Genomic DNA, 15,064 nt, shown 5'->3' with positions numbered 1-15,064 from the left:
TAGATAGATAGATAGATAGATAGATAGATAGATAGATAGATAGATAGATAGATAGATAGATAGATAGATAGATAGATAGATAGATAGATAGATAGATAGATAGTAAAAATCTTAAACACTGAGCCGTGAAGAGAAACCAGCTGATATGGGGTCCATTATACCTGCAAGCGTAATAGGGAAAAATGCTTTTATTATATGATTAAATGTTGATGGTAAATAGCTTTATTTAAAAAAATATTTCCGTTACTGTAGTTTTCCATTTCATCAAGTTCTCCATGGCTTCTGCGTGAATAGTCAAATGACTCCCATCATCATTCTTCATCACTATCGTCATCATCTGTTTTTCTCTTTGTTTTCCAGCAGCGCCGTCCCTCGCTCACCAATTCATCTTCTGTGTAACTAAAGCAATCTCTCACTTTTGTTTTTTAATGGCTCTGTCATGTCTGTGGTCTTCATTAATGGCCTCCTCCGACACCCTCTCCTTGGCGGTTTGGTGCATGCCGTAGCCCAGGAGGAGCTAGTAGAAGTAGAAGTAGCCCCTGAGGCGGAGGCCCAGGTAGAAGCAGAGCCAGAGGTAGAGCCTGAACCTGAGGTAGAGCCTGAACCAGAGCCTGAACCAGAGCCACAGGCGGTGGTTCGTGAGGAGGAAGGTACGTGCCGTGGGCAGTCTGTTCTCCCTTCTCCCGCTACCCTCTCAGCTCTCTGCCCTCCAGGGCAGTCGGTACTGCAAAACATAGTCAGCTTCACTCGCCAATCAACTGTACTGCCAGATAAATGGGTTAGTCTATGTTACTGAAATTTGACCTTTGGCATAAAGTGTATGCTGTCAAACTGTGCAACCTGAAGCTCTTTATAGGGCATGGAAATACATTTTGGAACGCAAACTACGAATAAGGCAAAACAGATGTCACCCGCATCCCTCAAAGGCAGAAGAAACTTCAGAATAGAAATGAAAGGAAAGAAAAATCTATATGTATCATTTCATTTTATTTTTAATAGCATTTTTTTAAATACCAAGGTAAAATAGAGTCTCTTTATGTCTACAGTACTGTACACTGATTTTCTGTAGTTGAAATATAGTATATCAGCTCTTTGCCCTATAAAGGGCTAAAAGAAAATGATATAAAAGAAATCTTTAGGTTTAGAAATTCACGAGCTGGATACTAAAATGATATCATGCTACATGATTCATGGCCTTCGCATTATAGAAGCATGCAGGCAAGCATTGTTGTGCTTTGTGACATCACAAACATGCATGTAAGAAACTGAAATTGATGATTTTGAATTTAAATTTTAGATTGGTTGGGGCATCATAAAACATGTATTGTTTTAGGGAATAACCTGATCACCAGAGGCTGTGTCCCGACACTAAAAAGGAGACTGATTTTGACAGATCAAAAATGGGATTATTTTTTAAAAGTTGAAGCTGGTTCTCAAAAAGCAAATTCAATACTGAACTGCACAATTAGCTATCTATAAATAAATAAAAATACTGAGCATGACAAGTGGTCCAAGTGGTCTTTTGTCATTGCAACTACAATATAAACCAGCAAAGGCATCACATGTTAACTGAGGAGCCTGTTCATGTTACAATACTGTGCTCCCAATTTCATTACTGCCTCACATTTTCTTTCTTAAAACTAAAGTGACACTTGAATATTTACTGTCATAGTCCTCAAAGAAGACTTTTCAATGTGTGGGTAGACTCTGGCGAACAGGAATCTGTTGCACCTTGCACTTCAGTCTGGTTCTAATAAAGAACCCTAAAGTGCAGCACCATCAGTGTTAGATACATAATTAAACCAAAACATTCCGTTGTGTTTACTGCATTCGTGTGTAATGAAATGTGCATAAATTGTTAAGCGTGAGAAGAAGAAATTCAACTACTTTTACATGATTAAACTGCCCCATCTCATCCGAGGTCTCAAATAAAATTGTACTTTATTGTGTTGAAAACATTTTCTTTTAATATAAACTGAAACTGAACTTTTGTTAAAGGCCATCACACCTTGGATGACATGTCATTTTATTCTGACATCATGTAAAAGCTATTTGTTCAACCCTCATTACTCCATTGTTAGAATCGTACTCTTGTTGTGAGTAGATGAGAAGCGAAGCGAGCGTGGCAAACTGCAACATGATATTTACACTGGGGTGTTGGCATTAAATGCAATAGTTTGAAATCGGTGTCGTTCAAATCCTACTCTCTGTAAATTACATGGCAGGGAGTCGCTGCGTGATCTCGAGCTTTTGATGTGGTGCTCTCGAAACAAAACATAAATACACCATTATGCAGTGGCTCCTGCTGACAATGCAACACCCCAGTTTGGTAAATGGGCCTCAAAAGCCATGCATTGTATAGTGGCAGCAAGCAAGTCTGATAACTAATGACTTCTGTTCTGCCCTTGCTTTGGACGCTTGCTGCATGCAGACGACTATGAAGAGGAAGGTATGTTGGTCTAGATTCTCTGAATTTATTTGCTCTCTTTCTGTGCAAAAAGCTTTTTTGTTCGTTTTTTTTTCATGCACCAACTTGGTTTCCAAAGAAAGGTGGAAGTAACTTAATCTCCTCATTAGCCAAACCTACTGAGGTGTTATTAAAGGAACATAATGTAGCAAAGACGCAGAGCCATGCTTAAACAACTCATCTCTGCCTCTTCTTTTTTTTGCATGAATGTGTCCCACCAGTGGAGGAGGGAGATCAAGATGGTACTTTGTATTTTCTGCTGAGTCGCTATTGCTTTGCTTGTTTCTGATTTGTTCCTGTGTTGGAATGGGGCTCCCTTTAAAGACAACTTTACGATCATCTCCAACTTCAGTATTATACTGTAAACTCTCCCTGTTGGAATCGAGCTGTGTTTTTACCATGCACATCTATTAACAGTTATTCGACTCATTGGTTTCAAACGCGTGTCAAACTATTGAGGTAATTTGTGGTACGAGATTAACTGGTCATGTTTCCTATACACACTAATTGACCAAATTAACTCAATAAATCAGGTAATACTACAGTATGAACTTGGGGTACTTAACAGGAATTTGGCAACGATGTTATGGAAAGTTTTTCTAAAATTAAAACTCACATCATTCAACTGTTGTCTGGAGTTGTGAAACCACTTGTGATGTAACACAGCTTGTCCACATGGATCCTCCCCCTGATTAACCAACATGTTGGACTTCATCTTCCTCCACATTTGAGCCTCTAACCATCTGATCTCTCTTGCCTCTCTCCCTGTTCTTTTTCTCATTCTTATGGCCTGAATCTCCAGAAGAGAAGCCAAAGTTCAAGTGAGGAAGTTCCTGACTTTTGTGGACACATTTTGTTGTCGCCATGTGGGTTACTCATTGTGTTATTTTGTTGTAGGCCAACTGCTCCAAAGATCCCAGATGGGGAAAAGGTTGACTTTGATGTAAGTTTACATTTATAATCAACATGTAGCTCAATGTCGCCATATTCAAGCTCTGATCATAATTTGAATAACAGATTTTTCATCATGGTATCAATCACACAATGGTTAGACACTAAAGTTAATAACTGGCTGTTTTGCACTAGGGGTGCCCGTCAAGTAGTTTGTGCAGTTATGCAAGGTCGTATATTACACATGTAAAGAATTGTGTACTTTAAATAAATAAACACAAATAAATAAATAGAGTATGTAGATCATTTAGGTTAATACCCCCAAATACCCCTATCCACAATTGCACCCAGTCACCCAGTCCCAATACCCACACTATAAGATACACTTGAAAAACACATAATATTCAAAAGCACAGGCTACAAGCGTGCGAAAACTACAGAATTGGTACACTGCCTGTTATGTCGTTAATTTGCACCACTTATCCGGGTCATCAAACATGGCAGCTGCTTAAAACAATATTAAAACTGTTGCAAGCAACTATTTTGAGGAGCACAAAAAAACTAAACTTGAAGGAGGCGCCAGAGTTCATTCAATCAGTAATTTTGATGCTATTTGTTTGTTTAGGATTATGAGAAAACAAAATGATCATGATTTGTCAAGTTTATTTATACAGCACTAAATCACAGACAAGTCTCAAAGGGCTTCACATGTGCAAAAATTGACAATTATTCTCAACATCCCCTGATCTTAAACTCCCAGGAGTGCAAGGAAAAAAAAAAAGAAAAAAAAAAACTACTGGGGGAAAAAATGAGAAACCTTGAGAGGAGACGACAGATGGGAGGATCCCCATTCCAGGATGACCAGGCTGCAATGAATGCAGAGAGGGCACATAGAACACATAATGTAAAACAATCCAAAGAAAAAGTGGATGTCCATATTCAAAGTGAAGAGCTACAGGAAGGTGCCCTCAAATCTATCATTAATTAGTACCGATTACTAGGGCTGTCAAGAACAATCTTTTTAGAATTGATTATTCGACTCAGTCGATTACTCGGGTAATCGGCCTACACCCAGTTTTGATGCAAAAATTCTGATCAATAATAGCCAAATGAGGCGATCTTTTTCATAATAATGATAATAATTTCAGCATGGTGGAGCACTGGTTAGCACATCTGCCTCACAGTTAGGTGGGTGTGGGTTCAATACCACATCCAGCCCTCCCTGTGTGGAGTTTGCATATTCTCCCTGTGCCCACACAGATTTTCTCCGGGCACTCCGGTTTCCCTCCCACATCCCAAAAAAACATGCTTGGTCGGCCGATTAAGCACTCCAAATTGTCCCTAAGGTGTGAGTGCGAGTGCGGATGGTTGTTCATCTCTGTGTGCCCTGCGATTGGCTGGCAACCGGTTCAGGGTGTCCCCCGCCTACTGCCCGATGAGTGCTGGAATAGGCTCCAGCATGCCCACGACCCCTGTGGGGACAAGTGGTATAGAAGATGGATGGATGGTGTTTTAGTGTATTTTTTGCCATTTCTCCAAAACCAAAATGAATCACCCCGCTCTAAAATCTTGTGAATTATATAAGTAAATAATTAAAACAACTATGTGAATTATATTGTTGTTTTAAAAATCATGCAAAAGTAAAACATAATAATGATAAATCATAAACGATTGTAGCCTGGTTTGCAATCATGTTTTGTACTGATGGTCATGTTTGGTTTCACACAGGACATCCAGAAGAAACGTCAAAACAAAGACCTAGTTGAGCTCCAGTCGCTGATTGATGCTCACTTTGAGTGCAGAAAGAAGGAGGAAGAGGAGTTAATTGCACTCAAAGAAAGAATTGTGAGCTGTCCCTCAAGAATATGGATTCAGCATCCCCTGTGGCTTCGGCTCAGTGTGTAACTGTGTCTTTTGTTTGGTGTTTTCAGGAGAAGCGTCGAGCTGAACGGGCAGAGCAGCAAAGGATTCGAGCTGAGAAGGATAAGGAGCGCCAAGCTAGACGGGAGGTACAAAGCAGCTATCTCTGAACTTGCATGTGACATATTGAACATATTGGTTCATGGGATGCATCACAAAAGTCATTACATCACATCCATTAATGGCATCACTGACATCACAGTTTGTCTAAGGTCGCATTAGCCGCTACGATTGATCTTACCACTAGAGAGCAGTAAAAACAGTTTCTTCTTGGAACAATAACACTGGAGGAGTATTTTTCCTGCTGCTTATAAGTGTGACTTCATTGATGATATTAATTGTATATATATTATGTATGTGACAGGCAGAGAGGATAAGAAAGGAGGAGGCCGATGCCCACAGGAAGGCTGAAGATGAAGCCAAGAAGAAGATTGCTCTCTCTAGCATGGGATCAGGCTTCACCAGCCACCTCCAGAGGGTATGGTTTATTATTCTTTATATTAAATCACTTATTTTTCCTGTCATCGCATCGCACATCTCTAATGTGCTGTCTTATAGTCATAATATTGCAAGTGAAGCATAATAACTGAGATTTTGTGTGATTTTACAGGTGGAAACAAAGAGAGGAAAGAAGCAGACTGAGAGGGAAAAGAAGAAGAAGATTCTGGCAGAGAGATGCCAACCTCTGGACATCGACGGTTTGAGTGACGACAAACTGAGGTAACGGGCTGAAGCCAACAAGTACAGTGCAATCATTGATTTGATCATAGTGATCGAGTTCCATTGCATTCAACTTTTTCAGACATTGACTTGCTGGTTTGTGTTTATCAGGGAAACGGCAAGGGAGATGTGGGAGTGGTTGCACAGCCTGGAGGAGATTAAATATGACCACTTAGAGAAGCTCAAGAGACAGCGATATGAGGTCTGTGAAGGGCATTGATTAGGATTTTTTTCTTTTCGTTTTTGCACCTCGAAATTCTCATCATTTTGTGAGACAGCCATTATCAAGCAGTGTGAAAGAATTATGCAATATTGGTATATGACAATGTGTCAATGCGTAGAGCTGGTTCAGTTTACCAGCAGTGGCTCATCTGCCTGAGACATGTTTTTTCCCCATCACAGCCGCATGTTTCTGTGGTTCAAGAATCCCCGAATGACTTGATCGATTGAGCAATCATGTGATGACCAACACGCCTTACATTCCATGAATTGTAATCATTCAATCAATTGTTTATATCAATCTTGAATGGAGATCACACAATTTGGCATATAAGTAGTGACATAAATAGTAAGTGAAATGAGGTTGATTTTTAAAGTTGTTTTCGAATGTTAAATAATGATGAAATATAAATGTAAAGTGTTTATAATTCAATCATATTTTCTTTCAGGTAATCTCTCTCAGAAATCGCATCGATGAGCTGCAAAAACAGTAAGTTTACTGAGATACTGCAAAAGGGCACATAAAAATATCTGTTGAAACTCCATAGGACTTCAAACAACAGCTTCAGAGTGAATTTGTTGAAATTAAGGGGAAGTGTATCAATGTTAATGCATAGATCACAGATTTAAGTGGTTTGCAATATTCCTGGACTTGCCTGAAAATGCTCACGTTGACATTAGTCGAAGTGTTAAAGTGATTACACTGTGGTTGCACTGGTTAGACATTCAAATGAACAGAAAATATTTAAGCCATGATGTCATAACATTGATTACTTTTTGTGTTTTTTTTTTTAATGGCTGTATTATATTCTCATGGTTGTTTTAATTAGTTTAAGGACAGTTAAACTTTATATATTCACAGATTGTATAATTTCAGTCGAATGAATGAAGTGCAAACTGTACAACAATTTGACTGATCATTTTGTAAGCTTTACAATCATAAATGTCTTTGCAATAGTCAAAAATGATTCAAGGTTATTTAATTCTAAATATGAACGTTCACTATTATTGATTAGTAGCTGCATCATGGCTGAAAAGTACTGAACATAACAATCCAGATATTCTGTAATAATTTCTTCAATAATTATCGTGTTTTGTATAGGCCAATGAAGAGTTCAGGAAAATAAATAGCCTATTTTGTCTAGGTCATACTGTACACAGTCAATTCACATGTGCCAGTTGGATTTGATAACATTTTCAGAGCTGACACTGTCTCTTGTGTGTGCGAACCTTGCAGTAGCAAGAAGGGAGCCGCCACACGTCGCCGCAGAAAGTGAGGAAGTAAGGTCTGCTTCAGTCAGGCCGGAGAGGTAACATTGTTGCCCACGCTGCGACCACCACAACCATGAGAAACTTGCAGTACGGACATCTTACTGCCTCTGCTTAGTGAAACTGTTTTCTGGATGGATTTACCTCCACTCAATACATCAAACGTTCATCATTGTATTTGTATAAAGATGGTGTGACTGTCCAGAAAAATAAATGCTGCATCTGAAATAATTCACTAAGTTTCATTGTTTGATGAACTCATTTTAAAAATCAGACAATATAATTCCAATATTTGTTACTTTGCCAACGTTAATTTGTGATTTAGCCATTTCAGACCAAAGATTGTGCTGTGTTTAAAGGTCATTTAAACATAAACAAATGAGTGTTTGACATAGATTATTTGAATTTAATCTGCTCCTCATACAGGGCAAACAATGTATGCAGGTATTATTTTCTTTTCTTAGCAAAGATGAAAGCCAATGCTTTTTTCATGTAAACACACGCGCACACACACATGAATCAACAAACATCAGTAAACAAACACACAAATAAATAACTACATATCCTTGGTATGGTTTTATTCTCAAGCTGCAATATCTGTGAAACATTGGGTTGAAATTTTACACTCAAGGAACCAAGATACATATATGTGTCAATGATATCAAAGTCAGCTTTATTGTCAATTTCTCCACATGCCAAAGACACACAAAGAAACCGAAATTTCGTTCCCCGCTATCCCACGGTGACAAGACATGGCCCACAATAGACAATCAAGTAAACAAGTAAACAACAATACGTTTAATGTCTTGCATTCGTCGTAGCAATATTTGAGACTGAAGTTTTGATTCCGTTACACGAGTTGTTATTGCAGTTAAGAGTGGGGTCGACAAATTCAATCAATTGTATAGTTTTAAAGCTCCCAAGGCAAAGAATTTACAACTTGAATCCAATGTGCGTTCTTGTAAAACTCTTTTTACAGTACTTTTACTCATCAGACTGGACATTTAAAAAGATAAATATTCTTTAGTAAAAGTATGATACTCATAAATAACAATAATAAATCAATTCAAAATACAAATAGAGGTATTTTGTTATGTCTTACAAGGCCAAGTTCAGTAGATGTACAGTAGTTGTACAATGTGGATTTTTTCGATAAGGAATCCAATTAACATTTACTTGGACAAAACCTGTGCAAGAACAGGGACAATGTATAAAGTCCACATAAACGCGCGCATACGCACACCCACACACACATACACAAACTGACCCAAAATTTAGACCCACAATCCAAGCTGAGCCATCTTTCTATGAGGCAGCATTCCAAAGCATTGCTGTCCTTATCAAAGACTAAAGTTAATTATCGCCTGCTCTGCTGTTGTGGAAAATAGTCCTTTGGTCCATGTTTGTCAGACAAGCTTGAAGAACTGGATGGCCACGGGGACCACGCTATCGCCCAGGGAGGTCATTGCCTGGTCTGTGTTGATGCGTTCCACAATGCTGGTTAAACAGTCCAAACTGGAAAGCAGTGATGGTGCGCTCTTGGTAGAACCTGGAAAAGTGAATAAGTGAACAAAATGTGAATTGATGAGTTGTAATGACAGCAGAGACTATTGAAAACATGGATGAAAGAATGCCATTTTTTTAAGGTTTAGGTACTTTCTCTTACAGTCCATTTCACAAAATTGTATCAAAGTTAAAAATAATCATTAGGTAAGGTAATCCCACAAGTCATGACTGAGTCAGTTAAATCCAAAATGAAAAAAGAAATTAGAAACAAGTCAGAAAAGGGAAACTCACTGTCTGTTGTCTGAGCACAGTAAGGCGCGTCACTGTTTTCACTTCTGGTCGAGCACGGCGAGGAGAAATTCGCCTAAAGACAAAGTTGTTCATTCAGCCTTCCAAAATGACCACATTGATTAACTCAGCCCAGTTAAAACGGAGCTTTGTCGTATTTAACTGTCGATGGCAGTGAAATAGTTGAGAGGAAGTGTCTGAAAGCCTAAAAACCTTCAGGACATCATGTGCTTGGCAACGACTGCCACTTCTCTGATCTGAATCTGTTTGTCTTGCCAATTAGGAATCAACACATCATAAACGACTATGATGGTAGTACGAATGGCATTGATATATTGCAAGTCCATTTCAATAGTTGTCACGCTTCAACATTGTAAATGAAGATTCTGTGGAGTGTTTGAATACTGAAAACAAAGCAAGTTGCCATTTTATGAGCTGTTCTTGGACTCACCATGCCATCAGAGCAGTTGGAGTGGGGGCTGGAGGCATTCTCATCTGCACTGAAGTGTTCAAGCACTGGGTAGAAGCTGTCATCCCTGGTTGACCTCAGCAGAGCCTGCAAAGACTCGATGTAGTCGATGGCATTTCTGAGGATCTCCACCTTGGGCAGCCTCTGGTTGGGGTTGGAGGCCGAGCAGCGTTTTAGTGTCTCAAAGGCGTCATTGACCTTGCTGAGACGTCGCCTTTCCCTCATTGTTGCTGCTTTTCGCCTGTCTTCATGTGATGTCTTTTTCTTGCATGCTTTGCAGGCCCATAGGAGACAGTCACCTCCCTGGTGGAGGTCTCGCGGAGCCCTCACATGCTTGTCTTCCTTTTCTGCCACTGGAACTTGATGATTGAAATGGTTATTATCAAGGTCTTGCAATCTGGGCGTCTCAGCACTATTTAGTTTGCGATCCAGGTCGTCAAAAAACTTCATGTCCCCGCTGTTGAAGAAAGGGTCTTCGTAGAGCTCATCGGCCGAAGAAAGAGGCAAGGAAAGGTCATACATATCCATTTTGCTCGGCAGGAATGGAAAATGCTCCAAAAGTTCCTCTGTTGAGTTCTAAAATAATTTAGTCTGTTGAACAAAGAGGGAGAAATGAAAAAAAACAAAAAGGAATGATTTGGTCAAAGTTGGATTGCTAGAAAAGGGCAGTTTTCTTGTAAGGATCAGTCACACTTAACACTCGGTGCTCTTGTTGACTGTTTATATTTAGTAGCAGTTACTTAAGGGGCGGGGCTACGTGTGACTGACCAATAAGCAGAGTGGTGTCTGTGTGTAACAGTAAATATACAAAGTCTTACACAAGTAGAACTGAACATCAAAACAAAAACACAAAAATTCTAGAGCAAGTTAATCCATTTTAGCCTCATATTTAGTTAGTATCTGGCGAAATAGAAACATCGAAGAGTAGTAAAACATTTGAGGCATTTCACGCATTTTTCTCCAATTACTACATAAAACTTGGATCCATTTGGAATCTGTGCTTCAATCAGTTACTTTTTAGAAAGCATAACATACACAAAATATTTTGCTTTTAATCAAAACAAATTTCAACTGCAGCATTCAAAACTTAATAGCTATGTAAGCAACTTATTTTGAATGTTTCCAAGAAAGCAAGTAAGTGACTTTTTAAAACTGAAAAAGTTACAACCGTGAAAAAAACTATTGTTCCAAATGATGCACTTTATTTTAGATTAACAACAGAAGATAACGAAGTTTACATCACATTTCATCCTAAGTAGTTGGCTAGTTTTGTGCAGAATTTTCAAACCCTTTTGTCATTTATTTCCTCATTAATAAAATGCAGTAAAACCTTGAGGTATGAGTGATTGTTTTCTTTCTTTCTTTTTTTTAATTAAACTTCCTACATTATTTTAAGTGACTGTAAAATATCTGGGGCATTTGTACAAATGCATTTTAAATGCTTCCTTTTAAAATGGTGTTTAAAGTAGTTTGATTATTGCAGTTGACACCAAAACGTGACTGCTCAGTGCATCAGTTCCCAGTCCTATTGTGGAGATCACAGGGTCCTGAGATCAGAGACCATGATCTGGAGAGGACAAGCACCCCCCAGTGAGGGTCAGCACTGGACAACAGTTTAAGACACTTTGTCTAAACAGGTGACATGACGTAACTTCACTAGCAGATTCAGTTTTCATCTGTTTTTGCTTCAGGTTCATTGGAAGTTCTCGTCTGCTGTTTATTTTTTTCCCCCTCCCTTTTTTTCTTTTAGCCTAACTTTTGCTAACTACAATTTTGTTTCAAATCTAAGTTTACAGATTTACCTGGGTTCTTAAAGCAACCTTATCTGTTCATGAATTGTTAATGTTTTCTGTGTTCTTGAGCAAAATGTTTTACAGCTTCAATGATACATGGAAAGAGTAAGGCTCTTGACACATTGTTGGGATGTCAGAAGTTTAAATTTAGCAGCACATGAAATCCAAGACAAGTGACCTTTGAGCTTTAGCGGCTATTATTGTAAAATAATTAATCTCACCTCCCGTCCCATGTGACTCTTTCACACTAGAAACTGTTGAATGCTATGAAGAAGGTGCCAGTCTATTAAAATTGGCTGTCACTTTGTCCAAATGCTTCACTTAATGCACTTGCGTATTTCAACTTTTCTACAACTGGACCTTTGAATCCTTTCCTAGTTGACATTGGCCGAGAAGCAGAAAACACTTTTTTTCTTTTTTTCTTCTATTTAAAGAAGATATGTGGTTGTGTTTACTATCCCAGATTTACAATGTAGTGTCAAGCAAGTCCGTCTTTAAGACAAAACATTGAGAAATGTTAATATTCTGCACATCAACCAAAACCAGAATTAGGACCACTTGTCCAGTATGATGTCAGCCAAGTACTGTTTGTGTTTAATATTTTAGTGAGCTTAAATGTTGACTCAGTGGCCAATTCCACGGTATATCTGTATATATTGCAGAGAGCCAATTCATACAGGATTTTATCCACGTTTGAATTAGGAGGCCTGATTATGAAACCAAAAAGCCTTTAAAGTGTATCTCCCAACATTTATTACGATAGCGCCGTGATTCACTCGAGAACTTGTGATCATTTACTGCTATTTTGAAGTTTCTCAAACAATTCTTCTCTTTTCCCACTCGTTGTTGAGAGTGGATTTCGCCACTTCTCCGCATTCTGACCATGCATGGATGAGTGTGATGCCTGAGAACAATACTCCCCTGCACTTGTTTACACTCTCGCACATTGCATTCCTGTGCAGGAAGTACAGTAAGATTGAGATTACCCAATGCAGGCTGACAGTAGCTTTGTTAGAATATTGTTTGTGATGTGCTTCATGATTCACGTCACTTAATTAAAATTTTTTATGAAACAATGCAGAACAACAGCACAAAGTAAAAGCATCAAAACAAAATGTCTAAGATACGCAGAGCACTAATTTAAAATTATCATCCTCACATATTGAAACATAATTGATAAGTATGATTTTAACTATACTAAATTCTTTGTGGAAATGTAATACAAAATTATAGCTTTACATGCCAGTTAAGCAGCAACCATTTCTCATGCTTTATGTTTCGGAAATGTTTCCTAAACAGTATCAAAAGCACAAACCAAATAATTGCTAAATAAAATCGCCATCATGTATTCCTATCAGTCTATTGTCTTCACTTCCTAGTGTTCATTTCTCTACTGCTGCAATGCTTTTAATAAGTCACCATATTTTGCGAGTTGAACTTTTTTTCAATCTGATTTCAGTCTCATATCTGTCTAATCTGACAAGGGCCCTAGCCAATATATTTTAAAATATATTGGACTGTTTCTTTAACCACTGAGACTTCATGTTCACATCAGAGGAGCCATGATAACATGAGCATTTGTCCATCCTCTGGTAAGATGACAAGAAAAAAAATACAATGTTATCATCTATATTTAATGGGTCAATTAAGGAACAATTTTGTCTCATCTAGAAATCTTACACAAAGATTGAAGTAGCTACTATCTAAAGCAAAGAGATATTTAGAAGTCATACATGTGTCATAAATCATCGCACTGTTTGTTTGTCAGACACTCAAATGAAAGCAAACAAACCTTAAATCTTCTTCCCACCGTCATGTCAGCAACCTGACCATCAAAGCTCAAATGAGGAAACCATGAAAACTCAGGTCTACAGTACCACAATATTCGAGGCAATAAAAAAGAAAAAAAACAGAATATTCCAAATGTGTACTTTTGTACAAATCAAAATATTAAATCAAATTTAGTTTCCATAAATTCATGTTTTTCCTCACTGTATAACGATAATTAATTAGTTGTAAGGGCCCAATGATTCAAATAAACGACATACTTTCATGATCTTTTATTGAAGTAAATGTAAGACATGCGTATCTTACAGCATAACCTTTTTATTTAGAATTTAAAACAGCCAATAGGGGTCTTTCACTTTTACTTGTTTTAAATGAGTATATTAAAATTATTGAGGGAGGGGTGCTGACTGCAGAGATAGTATCCAAAATTGTGCAAATACATTTCAGCCTCTATGTATAACCTACTCTACCCAGGGCCAAATGTAATTTAAACTACATTAGCAAGGGAACAACTGTATTTTTTTATAACCAAGCACATTTCAAATTCGCCATCAAGCTGGCCTCAATAAGGGCAGCATGTTTCCAACCACTGACTGGTTGGTCAGAGAAAGTCAACAACCAGAAGTGATCTGTACAGAATAATGAATTCAGAATATCGGGTGTGTATGATGGTTTTTTTTTAGTGCTAACTTGGTTACTTTAAAAAAAAAGGTCTTAAAAGATGGTTTATAGCGAGTCAAATATGTCAACACAGACCTTAAGACATATTGGTAAGTGATGTTATTTTTATTTCTATTTTTTATTTGATACTTATTGTAAATTGTAATTGTATGTACTCTCCCTCACAAGGACTAGATTTAGAGTAGCTCATAGCTAAATCTGGCATATTTACAGTGTAGTTCAATTGTAGAAGTGTTCATTAATGTGCATTGTCCTTGTCAAAAAAAACAATGACTACTACAACTACTAGTTTTATGTTTTTGTCATTTTATTATTGATTGCTTCAGAACTGTATCAAATGATGTATTGTTGTATTGTGTTAACAGTTTTTATAATTGTGATGTGGTTGCATGTGGATTCATTTTGTTTCCAAAAAAGATCAAAATAAATACATAAAAGGAGATATTTGCCCACGTTAAGTGTTGTGACAATCCAGAGGTGGAGGTGGAGTTAGACAGGTGTACAACTTCTCTCCTGACAGGTGGGACAATGTCACGGTTGTGACTAAAAATGATGACTTCCTTGAGAGGGTTGACCTCTGGACACACAGAGAGTGACTAGGTTTTTAAATAGGACATGAGTAAACTGCTGGGACACAGACATGTGCAGATGGTTTTAACATCTTTCTCTTTGGTACAGCTGATGTCAGCAGACTCGTCTAGGTCATCTCATTTTTTCCATTGCGAAGGTTATACAGCAACTTGAGCGGCTGTAATGGGCTTCAAGTAAGAGGTCTCCCTCAATGGATAGTTAAAAGTGGCAGACAATTATTATTAATTAATTATAATTAATAAATTAATTATTCCTTGGTGAGACACACACAGACACAAAAGTAGTGGAATAGAATTTATTCAAGTTCAAATATCAGGATGATTTCATGATATCCATGCTTTCATTTTATATATTGATTTATTGATTGATAATTATTTTGTTAGGCTACCTAAATGATAAGGTACCTTAGGTAGCAGGTGACCTGGAGCCAATCCCTATGGACTTCAGTGACAGATAAGACTT

The 15,064-nt window shown here is 37.9% G+C and overlaps 2 protein-coding genes across 4 annotated transcripts; one reads left to right on the top strand and one right to left on the bottom strand.

The window, feature by feature from the left end:
* Positions 1-227: 227 nt before the first annotated feature.
* LOC125966787 (troponin T, fast skeletal muscle) lies at positions 228-7,721 on the top strand. 3 transcript variants are annotated; one of them, XM_049717235.2, is made up of 12 exons: positions 228-650; positions 2,432-2,449; positions 2,689-2,709; positions 3,270-3,288; positions 3,365-3,410; positions 5,087-5,203; positions 5,290-5,367; positions 5,643-5,756; positions 5,889-5,998; positions 6,110-6,200; positions 6,667-6,707; positions 7,455-7,721. In XM_049717235.2, the coding sequence occupies exons 1-12, from the start codon at positions 440-442 to the stop codon at positions 7,492-7,494; spliced, it is 906 nt and encodes a 301-aa protein (XP_049573192.1). In that variant the 5' UTR covers positions 228-439; the 3' UTR covers positions 7,495-7,721. The 3 variants fall into 3 exon arrangements, with proteins under 3 accessions (XP_049573192.1, XP_049573193.1, XP_049573194.1); XM_049717236.2 differs by lacking the exon at positions 2,689-2,709 and having other exon boundaries at positions 231-650; XM_049717237.2 differs by lacking the exons at positions 2,432-2,449; positions 2,689-2,709 and having other exon boundaries at positions 246-650.
* Positions 7,722-8,049: 328 nt separating this feature from the next.
* On the bottom strand, positions 8,050-10,472 carry LOC125966788 (myoblast determination protein 1 homolog 2). The gene is made up of 3 exons (XM_049717238.2): positions 9,732-10,472; positions 9,284-9,356; positions 8,050-9,035 (listed from the first exon to the last, which is right to left on the bottom strand). Exons 1-3 carry the CDS (start codon positions 10,275-10,277, stop codon positions 8,893-8,895), a joined length of 762 nt encoding a protein of 253 aa, XP_049573195.1. The 5' UTR covers positions 10,278-10,472; the 3' UTR covers positions 8,050-8,892.
* Between the last annotated feature and the right edge of the window lie 4,592 nt (positions 10,473-15,064).

Source organism: Syngnathus scovelli, chromosome 4 (assembly GCF_024217435.2).
Source record: "Syngnathus scovelli strain Florida chromosome 4, RoL_Ssco_1.2, whole genome shotgun sequence".
NCBI lineage: Eukaryota > Metazoa > Chordata > Actinopteri > Syngnathiformes > Syngnathidae > Syngnathus > Syngnathus scovelli.
This window is presented reverse-complemented; position numbering and strand designations above follow the sequence as displayed.